This window comes from Sus scrofa, chromosome 16 (assembly GCF_000003025.6).
Source record: "Sus scrofa isolate TJ Tabasco breed Duroc chromosome 16, Sscrofa11.1, whole genome shotgun sequence".
NCBI lineage: Eukaryota > Metazoa > Chordata > Mammalia > Artiodactyla > Suidae > Sus > Sus scrofa.
The window spans coordinates 34439198-34451410 of NC_010458.4; the positions used below are offsets into that span (position 1 = coordinate 34439198).

Genomic DNA, 12213 nt, shown 5'->3' on the forward strand with positions numbered 1-12213 from the left:
ACTTAGTATTTTCCCAACCAAAATGATGTTTAAAGTGAACAAGCAGCTATGTTTTCCTTACCACTGGATCAAGGCAGCCAAATATGGCACCAAAAATAAGCATCTTGCCAATCTTGACATTCACAGGCAAAGCTGCAAGGTGTTGGCCTAGTGGAGTCAGTTTAGGCTCATTTAGTTCACAAGCTCCAATTTTGCGGAGTAAATGCATAGCATTGCTGATTACTTGAAGTTGAGGAGGGTCTAAAGCTTTGGAGAGGAAATCTTCAGGAGAACCAAGATTGCATTTCTGCAGATTGAAAAGTGGTTAATTGATATGTGATCAGAAAGAATTAACAAAGAGATGGTCAAACTGAAACTAAATTTCAGTAAAATTTTAAGCAAAGAGGATGTCTGTGTCTGGGCATGAGTCTGTGGATGTGTGTTAAAGGGGACAGGTTCCATTTTTTAAGTTTTTCATTCCTGATTTTTATACAATCAAAAGTATAAGAACTGAAGGATTTATAGCTTTTTCAGACTAGGCAGCCTTTAGTCTAGGTCAGGATTTCCTAAGTCCAGCTCTGTTGTTATTTGGGGCCAGATAAATTCTTTGTTTTAGGGGACTGTGCTGTTTTGTTCTTTGTAGAATGTTTAGCAATACTCCTGGTCTCTACCTACTAGATGTCCATAGCCTGGATGCCCTCTCCCCCCAGTTCTGACAACCCAAAATGTCTCTTGACGGCCCAATTATCCCCTGGTGAGCAATATCGCCCCCAGCTGAAAACTACTTGTCTAGGTTATGAGTGTGTATTTTAACCTATAAAGTATGAGTGCCTAGGGCAGATTTAAAGCACAGTGGGTTTACTCATAAAAGATGGGGGAAGAAGGCATTTATTCAAGAATAAATAAAATATTTAAAAATCTAGAGCAACATAAGCTAAGTTTAGGTCTTCTTTTTTTTTTTTTTTTCTTAGAGATGAAGAAAAAAATTCATTTAAATTCCTTTGGGATTACCATAATATGAAGACATAATTCCTCCAAAGGCACACGCAGGATTTCAGGGACAGAGTAGTCCATAAAGCCTTCAAATCTGAAAAATAAAATAACAGTAAATACATATTATCAGAAATGCCACACTGTACTGGTTTATGTGTTTTTTGTTTGTTTGCTTTTTTAGGGCTGCACCCACAGCATATGGAGGTTCCCAGGCTAGGGGGTCGATTTGGAGCTACAGCTGCTGGCCTATACCACAGCATCATGGGATCTGAGCCATGTCTGCAATCTACACCATAGCTCAGGCCAACGCTGGATCCTTAACCCCTAAGCGAGGCCAGGGATTTAACCCGTTTTCTCATGGATACTAGTCGGATTTGTTTCTGCTGCACCACAATTGGAACTCCTGGTTTATGTGTCCTTAATTTCCAGTTTATGCCATACCTTTCTCTTGTGTACATTCGGAAGCAGAAACCATCTCTGACCCGCCCAGCTCTTCCCTGGCGCTGCAGAGCACTTGCTTTGCTGACAAATGTCTCCACTAAAGAGCTCATCTGACTGCTTTCATGGTACCTAGAGAAATGGTATAAGAAAACATGTAGATAATTGACTTAAATCAAAATGTGAAAAAAAAGTAAATACTTGACTCTTAAAATTAAGTTGAAGCTAAGCTAAAAAAAAAAAAAAGTCCATTATCACTCTGGACCAATATTTTCCAAACTGTGTTTCACATTTAAATAATTTAGCAAATATTGCATACCAAACCTCACATTACCAAATTAGAAGCTCTGACACAATAACAACAAAAAAAAACCATTTACCTTAACCTTTCTCAAATTTATTGGACTATGGAACCTTTCAGATTTCAGTGGAATATGCCTATTCCACACAATAAGAATTCTTTGAAAGTGTTTGAGAAACACTGCTGTGAACATGTACCTTTTACAAGATAAAGTTCAACTCTGAAAATGCTTCCTCTAAAGGTATAATTTTAAAAATCAAGGGTTTATTTTGTGTTGGATAGTCATTTCCAAATACTGCTAAGGTTTTCTAATATCAGGGACAGTGAATATAGATTACAACAGACAACTAAGGTGGTCTCCTTTATTTATGTAATATAAACATTAAAACATTTATAAAGTAAGGAAGTTTCCTTGTGGCACAGTGGGTTAAAGATCTGGCATTGCTGCAGCTGTGGCACAGGCTGCAACTGTGGTGCGGTTTCGATCATTGGCCCAGGAATTCTACATGCCACAGGCGCAGCCAAAAAAAAAAATTTAATAATCTTTTTGTTGAAAATTCAGTTTAAATTACCTATTACGTGCCAATTACTGTACTCTGCACTTTCAATTATCAAATATTAATTTTTCCCCTTATGTGTGAGGAAACTGATGATTATAATTGATGGTCCTATTGCTCAAGATTACAGAGATTTATAGCCAACTCTTAATTCTAAAGGTCATGTTCTTTTTTTTTTTATAATCCCACAAATACTGCTTCCTGTCAAACAATTTATTTTACAAACTAATTTACAAAAATTTATGTTCTGAACATTTTCTCAGTACTTTTCTAAGAGTAGCAGCAGTTCATTGACTTTTTTTTTTTCTTTTTAGGGCTGCACCTGTAGCATATGGAAATTCTTGGGCCTAGGGATGGAATCGGAGCTGCAGCTGCCAGCCTACACAACAGCCACAGCATTGTGGGATCCAAGCTGTGGCTGCAACCTATACCAAAGCTCATGACAATGCCAGATCCTTAATCCACTGAGTGAGGGCAGAGTTTGAACCTGCATTTTTCATGGATATTAGTTGGGTTCTTAAGCCACTGAGCCACCGTGGGAACTCCTACATTGACATTATTTATGGGAAAACTGATGACATGAATTTTGACATTTACTCTCAGACATTTAAAGTTTTCTACAGTTTCTCTGAGACTTTGTTCGGGGTAGAATTTAGGACCTTTGGGATTTTCCCAATATGATTCTGTGATTTTTCCTAAGAATTTGAGAGACCCAAACCCTTTTTGGTTTTAAAAATGTTTGATTTGGGAAATTCAAACTTACTTATTTTCTTTCGTTCTTCCAGTATCAATTACAAATACAACATCTGGAATAGTGATACCTGTCTCTGCAATATTTGTTGCTAAAACAATCTGAAAATAAAAAGCCAAAATATTAGGTAACAACTTTCAGCAATGTGCCATCATCTAAATTTTAGATAGTTTTAGCCAATGAATTTTGAAAACCGAATTTCAATTTTATTTACAAAAATTCACAATCTAACTGCTGTTACTGTGTAATTTTAATTTGCTCCAATTAGTTTTATCACTAAAGTTACAGATTTTTATTCCAACCAAAAAACCATTCCCCAAATTTGAGTCAGTGATCTTAAAAATAGCATATGTAGAATGGGAAATTGGGTTAGAGGATGGAGACTGCTTAGCAGAACACTTCACAATTATTAGGAAAAAAATAGCAATAGTTCTTTAGTAGAAGACTTGGTGGGTTGCTGCCCCATCTCTGCTACTTATTAGCCTTGTGACTTGGGCAAATCATTTTACCTTTCTGGCCTTCAGTTACCTGACTGTAAATTAGGAGGTAGAAATAGATGACTTCTTATGTCCCTTTATAGCTCTAAAATTCTTAATGGTGATAGCTGAATAGTGCAATCTTGCACACTTTTCTTTTTTCTTTTTCCTCTATTGAGTCTTTGGAGGTAAAACATTTAGGAAATTCTAGGTCAAATTCAGTTCACTCCATCTCAATCCTGTATTTCAACAGCGAATGCTTGCTTTTCTTATTCATTTATGCTAGGAAATAGAACCCAGATTATTAACGCTTAGATGGGACCTAAGTGATCAAATTTTTTTAAAGAGGTGGAACTCTTTTCTTCAGACAGAATTTTACAGGGAAGCCCAAATGTTACAGATCAGAGCACAGCCTCTGAACCACTGCAGTTTTCTGAGCACAGGAAGAAAACCATCAGTTTAATCCAACTCTTTAAAGATGAGAAAATGAGGCTGAGTGGATTGCCAAAGGCCATAGACCTGGTGTCAGCTCAGGAACAAGAACCTAAGCCTCCTGCAATATAGTCCAGGCTCCTGCTGCGAGCCCTGTGTTCCTCAGTTTCCACATAGTACTTCTATTCCCCCCACTCCCCCCTGCCCAATGTAAGAGAGGGTCAAAATCTGAGAAACTCTCTTTGCCAAGCATCTTCATTCAAAATCTTGAACAGGAGAGGCAACAAAAATATTGAGTGTTCTAACCTAATGTTCTATGTATTATAAAAATAATCAGGGAGGAATAGCCTAGAGAACAAAAAAGAATCCTCCCAGGATTCAAATAGCTCCTGACCTCCAATATCCTTTGTGATATCTTCTTGGAGGAAACATAGTGATTTTTATTTTCATTAGCAATATCCATGCCCTATTTTTAAATTACCAGTCCTCTAAATTCTTTAATATTTTAATACTATATAATATAAACACCTAATATAAGTTGAATTTTAATATTTGATATATTAAGCTGCAAAGCATCTGGAGTCTGCCATGAACTATAAGGTACTTAATATTAATTACTGTCTTTGATGATAAGTCATCACACTTTCATGAAATATTCTCAGCTGGATCACATATAAATTTGCAGTACTAAATTTTACCTTCCTGACTCCTTGAGGAGGAAGTGTGAATGCTGCAGCTTGATCTTGAGTTGAAAGTATAGAATGCAGAGCTATCACTTTATATCTGAAAGTTAAAATCATAGTTCTTAGCAAGAGTTTCTCTTTAGAAGACACTGCAAAGAATAACAAAATTTATTTGCAAATAGGAAGTAACTAATTTATTATGAAAAATTTTAAACACACACAAAAGTTCTGAGAATGGTACAGTGAAACCCCAAATATACTCATCAAAGAGAAGAAAATTTAATATGACTGAATCTTATAGAATGTAGGGTTTAAAGAATTTTTAAAATATGATCTGATGTTGAAGTGATAACCGTAGCAGCAGTAATAAGCTGTATCAAAACAGAGTTAAGAGCCAATTCAGTATGTGTGGATGGAAAACTGCAATGCAGTTGGGGTTTTGCACCATCCAGTGGGTTGGGGAGGGGAGCCACTGTCTTATTCTTAACCACAGGATTCCCTCTGCTTAATCATATTAAGAAAATGAAACAAATGTAGAAATAGTATCTAAAAATTTTAGTAGATAAAATACTGTAATAGAAATGGTTAAAAAAAAACTTGCTTCATCATGGACAATTTTAACTAAAGGTGAAAAGACTTTGAAAGCTTTGATCAAGAGTTTCAACGTATGAAATATTTTTCTCTTTTAAAACTATTATGAATATAATGAAGATTTACCGTTCTGAAAAAAATCTTCTGTCAGTTGATAAGAGATCATATAACTGTTGAATATGAGCAAGGCCTGGTAAAAAGATCAGTACTGCTCCTTCAACATTTTTGAACTGGGGACTTCTGTCTGTAATTTTTAAAAAGATATAATATTCAAAAATAATGAAACTGCATATAAGATAAAATATTTCCAATTAGTAGAAAAGTTTTATCAAAAAATATGGAGACACATTAGAAAGATACATACCTAAATATGTAAGAAGTTCCAAAATGAGATCCAGGTTGATTTTATGGGGATTCATGTAGAGAATAGCATGCTGAGTACGGTTGCTATACTTTTGGTAAAATGGATTTAAATCAGCACTTGTTCCAGTCTGAACAGGAATGTATTCCTAACAGAAAAATAATCAGAAAAAGCTGAACAAAAATATTAAGTATTTTTATAAGACAAGGAAAAAATATCTCCACTCAAATCTGAGTTTTTCTCAGTCACCATTATTTTGTTAAAATATGTTATTTTGTTAAAATACTGTTTTATCAGTATTAATGTATTAGAAAATCTCATCTCCTATTAATTTCATCCAGTCTCCTTAAGTATACAAACTTTTTATCTTAGCATGTAAATACTAAATTAAAGAAGAAATGAAGAAAATCAGATCATTGTTCTGTGGTAACTGAAAAAAGTAGCCAGGCCAAGAGAGCTCATAGTAACTTTAATAAGTAGTTTACACCTGTCTCATTCCTTCTAGGTTCTACTTTGGTTGCTGAAAGCCAATCATTTCTTTTGAAATACTATCTTTAATTTTTTGAAGTCTTTTTTCTACCTGCAATTTTAGGGAAAGATTTTAGTTTCTGCTTTCTTGGTTTATCTGCATAATTAAAAGATAAAATAACTTTATGCTTCTATCAGATGCATGAAATGTTGTGGATATAATGAAAATATATAGTACCACTGGCTAAAATGCAAGATAACATAGCTTTTGTGATATTTCTGAAAATATGTCTTTCAAACTAACTCTGTATGAAGAACTGTCTTGCCATGGGTAGCTTCATTATAGAGTTAAGACTGGCTCATGCCAGGACAGAGGCTGCTAAGGCAGGGATCTAGATTTTGGGTGTGTCCCATCCTGACTACCTAAGGTGTTAAGACAAAGTCAAGAAAATCATTACAAAATGTACTCCTTAATTGATCACTGCTATTAAACAATAAAAGTTGTTTTTTTACTTATGAAGTCCTGGATTTTTTTTAATGTGCATTTATATGGCCCAGAACAGTGTAAGAAGACAAAATATAATAAACCAAAGACTAGAACCTATGAAACAAAGATTAAACAAATTATCTTTACAACTGGCTCATATTCATATCTATTCTTCTTCCACAAAATTATATTTGAATGCACTATGCCAGCTGTATGATTTTAAAACTGTCAGGGCAGTTTGTGTCTTTCAAGATGTCAGGGCATATCATGTCTTTCAAGATGTTTTCTTTTTACCTGATACTTTTTTATTCCCCCTGCTTTGCTTGTAACATTAATGGTTATTTCTTCTTCTTCCTCCAGAAATTTCTGACAATATTCGGAATCTTTCTCAAGTACAAAGCCTGTTTCTTCTATTATATCTTCGAGATGAAAAACCTGCACAGAAAAAGGCATATAAACGGTGAGTCAAACTGACTTCAGTAAGTATTTTAAGAACAAAGGATTGTTACTCTTTGAATATCACCAAATACTGATTTAGAATATTAGGAAAAAACTTTTTTTTTTTTGCATTATTTGGGAATAAAGAATTTGGCTGATATAGATGGATCTGTCCCTAGAAGTCTCAGGACAAAGTACATTATAGTGTACAGTTTTTACATGTGAAAACCAATTAAAAGAGCAGTCTTTATCAGTTGAACCAATAGGGCAAACATTAAGAATAGAAAGAAGCTTCAAAGACAAGCCATTGAGGAGGGTGAAAGGGGAGGTCCTTATTGCTAGGCAGCTACTACCCCCAGTTTGGATGTAATGGTTTTGCTATGGAAATGCGTTTTTTTCTTTTTTTAAAAAAATTATAATATTATTTTTTGAATAGTTATTTTGGAACTGTGTTTTATGCTGTGTACCTCTGAGGTTAAGTTTTTCAGTAGAATCCTTCTTCCTGCCCACCCTCCCTCAGGGCAGCACCAGCCATCTGATTCCCAAGGCCATCTCCAGGTTCTCTCCTGACTTAGAATAGTTCTAGACTCAGACTATAAGGGCATATCTATCTTCTGGGGACACCTGCTGTTGGGAATGCAGTTTCTGCTTATATATGCATTATAAAGAAAACTTACCTCAACAGGATAACTTCTTCCTGAAATTCTCAGAATAGGGCAGTGTGTGAAATAGGTAGAAAACTTTTCACTATCTACAGTGGCACTCATTAGTATCAAGTGTAGATCAGAGCGTTTCTGTAAAATTTCTTTCAAGATAATTAGCAGGAAGTCTGACTGGACACTTCTTTCATGAACCTAGTATAAAGAGAATTTAAAAAATCATATATAAGGCTAGTAAGAGGCTAAAACAATCAGATGCTGAAAGTTACTATAAGTTAATTACTATTTACATATATTCAGTACATGTGGAAGGAGAGAGAAGTCCTGTGTTTCAAATAAGGTATATCTTCAGAACTGAAAATGAAGTTACCCTCTAAAATTAAAGTTGGTAAAAAGCAGCATTTAGTGAATAAGATTAGCTGTGATAGTAGGACTTGACCTTAGGAGATGGTTTGTAAAATATTTAGAATATAAGATTAGGGTATCTCTCAAATTTCATGTAGAAGCCAGTATAACTCTTAAAGCCCAGATTATAAAACTGCAACAAGAGAGATGGTTTATCCACTATGTAGAAAAAGGGGAATTTAATTAGTAGGAACCTGACAGGTTCTCTGAAAAAGTTTCTAAGAAAAAGGCTCTTATGCCCTTCCAATAGATGCATTTTAGGGAAGAGCACTACAAACCTGCTATAGAGTATAAAAACATGGCACATGGTCTGAACTTATTATCTGCTGGATGTCTGTATTCCAACTTCTTACACTGGGATTCATTTCTATCCCATTTTATTTTATAAGATTTAAGGCAGCATATAAAAGATAGAATACATCATGATAACAAAAATTAAAACAAGTGTGATCATTTGCTTGGAAGGGAGGCAATAGTGATTGATGTTCAGGTTCTGGAATTAATTGCTTAGGTTCAGTTCTTCCAGGTTTGGACACTTAGAAAGTTATTTAAATATCTTTGGGTCGGGAGTTCCCATCATGGCTCAGTGGAAAAGAACATCACTAGTATCCATGAGGAGGCAGGTTCAATCCCTGGCCTCACTCAGTGGGTTAAGGATCCAGCGTCTCTGTGAACTGTGGTGTAGGTCACAGACTCAGCTCGGGCTCAGATCCCACGTTGCTGTGGCTGTGGCGTAGACTAGTGGCTGCAGCTCCTATTTGACTCCTAGCCTGGGAACCTCCATATGCTGTGGGTGCAGCCCTAAAGAAAAAAAAAAAAAATCTCTGGGTCTATTTCTTCTTCTATAAAACAAGAAGATAAATAATACAAACTTCAGAGAGTGGCTGACTATCAAATGAAATCATGCAAAGCCCTTAGAGCCCAATAAACAGTACTTAGCATTGTGCTAGATGCTGGGGACTAAAAAATGACCAAAGGCAGTCTTTTCATTTCAGAGTTTACAGCCTCCTAAGAGGATATTGTAGAGGGTGGTTTGAAATTGTATATGAGAGGTAGCCAGTTCAGGTGGTCAGGAAGGCTAGTAAAAGAGATTTGCCATCTACGCAGAGAACTGAAATAGGAGTTTGAAAAAAAGGAGGAGGAAGGAACAGTATGATAAAGGTATAAAAAGTGGTCATGGAACACAACTTATGCAAAATCATGGTGGAGAAGGGGATTGCATTTAAAAAAAAAATTTTAGGGCCTCACCCACTGCATATGGAAGTTCCCAGGCCAGTGAATGAATATGAGCCACACCTGCAGCAATGTAGGTCCTTTAACCCACTGAGCTGGGGATTAAACCCACACCTCTGCAGTGACCTGAGCCACTGCAGTGGCATTTTTAACCCATTACACCACAGTAGGAACTCTAAGGCTCGTAATACATTTGATTGGAGGAAATGGAGAAACAAAAAGATGCCATGAGCATGGGATGAGGAATGGGCACGAGACAGAGCTGGCGAGGTACTCGGTAATCTGCCATGTAAAGTCTTGTAAACCATGTTAAGGAGCTGAGACTATCCTAATAAGCCAGGGTAGTAAGACATTTTAGAGCAGAGAAATCATGTGGTCTAATTTTGTTTTAAAAAAGATAACTCCAGCTATAATGTGAACAACGTAGTAGAGGAGAACAAAACAGAAAGCAGAAAGATTAGAGGCTTTTGTGGTAATGAAAAAGATATTGGTAGCCTATACAAGGCCAATATCAGTGAATACAGAGAAAAGTAAAATCAACAAATCTAGGTGATTGAATTTAGGAGAGATGAGAGAAAGAAAGAACAACCTTGGATGTTTTTGCTTTGGTGGTTTGAGAGGATATTTATATTTGAAACTCAAGAAAAACTTCTCAATGGAGAAAACAGTTCTGGAGAACCTCCTCAAGTAGATGGTAATTTATACAAATACTGATTTAAAAAAAATAAAAAGGAAGATAAAACATAAAATAGAGCTAATAAAAATGTATACTTTATTAAGTACACTTGGGAGAGGTGGGCAAAAAGTAAAATAGCAGCAGCCAGAGGAAAAGCCACATAACTCACACACTGACCATTAAACTAAGACAAATCATACAACCATTCCTAATAAGAAAGCTAGAAGAATTATACTGAGCATCTTCATAAAGAAGGTCCTAAATAATATAATGAACTCTGATACTGCATATGCTTATATTGTTAGATTTAACATGCTGATGAATTTCACTGGGCTTTTTTTTTTTACTCTCACTGTACTGTTCCACAAGAGGTTCAGAGTGTTAAACTGAAGCACAAATTGGTAAATCACGTCTACTGACTGCTAATACTAAACCATCAAAGAACAGCTCCCTGAAAGTGGTCTGATTTTTAAACTAGAGTTCATTCTGCTTTATATTTACCAAGCAATTTTCTAATAATTCGGGGCTCCAAGAAAACTTACTAGCTGATACAAATATGTCATCTTATCTAGCAATAAAAATTTCTCATTATAAATAGATAAATTAGTATTTTTGACTTAAGCTGATTCTTGATGATACAGATAAAATCTAGGTCTTGGCCATGCACAGCTACTACTGTGATATCTCATTCTGCAAATCACAGCCAGGAGCAGTTACCCAGGGGCCTGCTCAATTAAGCAGCCATACATCCTCTTTCTTTGTGATAATAGTACAACTTTTTCCCCCATTAAGGAATAAAGATTCTTTTTTTTTTGCCTTTTTGCCTTTTTGCCTTTTCTAGGGCCGCACCTGCGGCATACGGAGGTTCCCAGGCTAGGGGTCTAATCAGAGCTGTGGCTGCCGGCCTACGCCAGAGCCACAGCAATGTGGGATCCGAGCCGTGTCTGCAAGCGACCTACACCACAGCTCACGGCAACGCTGGATCCTTAACCCACTGAGTGAGGCCAGGGATCGAACCCGCAACCTCATGGTTCCTAGTCGGATTCGTGAACCACTGAGTCACAATGGGAACTCCCCAGGAATAAAGATTCTTTAGATAAAAATGAATTGCTATCATTTATCTATTGCCAAAACATTATATTTAAAAATATCTTAACCTAAACTTGTCCAACAACAGGAAAATGATTAAATTATGGACCATCCAAATTATATACTTCCATAAAGCTTTTTAAAATGTTTTTGTACACTGATGATGTGAATTGTAAAATAAATATATATACATACTAAACATACATATATAAATACATGAATGTCAACATTAATTTTTTCCTGGGTCAGGAAACTATAGATAATTTTTACTTTCCTTTTTTGTATCTATGCTTCTAATACTAACTAAAAGGAGGAACATAATCTAATAATTTACATGTAGTCTATTAATTAAAAATCAAAGGATGACTGTACTTTCACTAATGCTTTCTGAACTTGGTACATTAACAGACATGCATAAAAACTACATTAGGGAAAATTCTTTTTGAACAACAGAAATGCTAATATATTTTTACTTCAAAAAATTATGTACAAAGCATATCAGTTTAATATACACTAGGCTAGTACACCATTTAAAATAATTGTAATGTGAAACTTTTGGCATAATACAATTTAAGTGTGCATTCAAGTCTGATTAAGTAGAGGTATATGTATAGAGAAGATGACGTATTGTTGAGGATTCTTTGTTTTCTGTATGAATCAGAAAACCCTCTAATGTAGCCGAAAGGAAGCAGACTGCTAAGAGGTGGCTGCAGCTGCATTGCCTGAATTTGAATCCCTAGTTGCAGAATTTACTGGCTGTGTGAACTTGAGCAAGCTATTTAACATCCGTGTGCCTCAGTTTCCTCAACTGTAAAACAGGGCTAATGTCTACTTCATTGGGCTGCTTTAAGGATTAAAAGAAGTTGTATATATGAAGTCCTTGGAATAGCATCTAGCATATAGCAAATTTTATATGTATATTTTTTTAAATGAAATAACATGATTTGTTAGAGGAAATAAGTTATTATATCTATTACATTTATTTATATTATATAATATAATATATAAAATATATTTATATTATATAATATTTATATTATATTAACACATTAATTATATTATATATTAATAATATAATATTTATATTATATTATATTATATCTATTACATTTATTTATAATATATATTATATAGTAATATATAATATCTACTTATACTAATATAAGTAGAGGAAATTATATAATTATTATATGTAA

At 35.0% G+C, this 12213-nt stretch overlaps 1 protein-coding gene and 1 long non-coding RNA gene across 3 annotated transcripts in view; one reads left to right on the plus strand and one right to left on the minus strand.

The window, feature by feature from the left end:
• LOC110257321 overlaps positions 1-12213 on the plus strand; it is a 76037-nt gene that overhangs the window by 48465 nt on the left and 15359 nt on the right. The window contains exon 3 of the long non-coding RNA XR_002339782.1: positions 6878-6977. This is a non-coding gene — a long non-coding RNA (uncharacterized LOC110257321). The remainder of the gene's footprint in view (positions 1-6877; positions 6978-12213) is intronic.
• Positions 1-12213, minus strand: part of DHX29 (DExH-box helicase 29) — a 51587-nt gene that overhangs the window by 12551 nt on the left and 26823 nt on the right. For both annotated transcript variants that reach the window (XM_003133948.6, XM_013984775.2), the window contains exons 13-21: positions 7633-7809; positions 6812-6952; positions 5566-5710; positions 5328-5445; positions 4626-4710; positions 3032-3120; positions 1414-1542; positions 991-1066; positions 62-286 (exon numbers count right to left, since the gene is read on the minus strand). In XM_003133948.6, the coding sequence (XP_003133996.1) occupies positions 62-286; positions 991-1066; positions 1414-1542; positions 3032-3120; positions 4626-4710; positions 5328-5445; positions 5566-5710; positions 6812-6952; positions 7633-7809 (1185 nt within the window). The remainder of the gene's footprint in view (positions 1-61; positions 287-990; positions 1067-1413; positions 1543-3031; positions 3121-4625; positions 4711-5327; positions 5446-5565; positions 5711-6811; positions 6953-7632; positions 7810-12213) is intronic.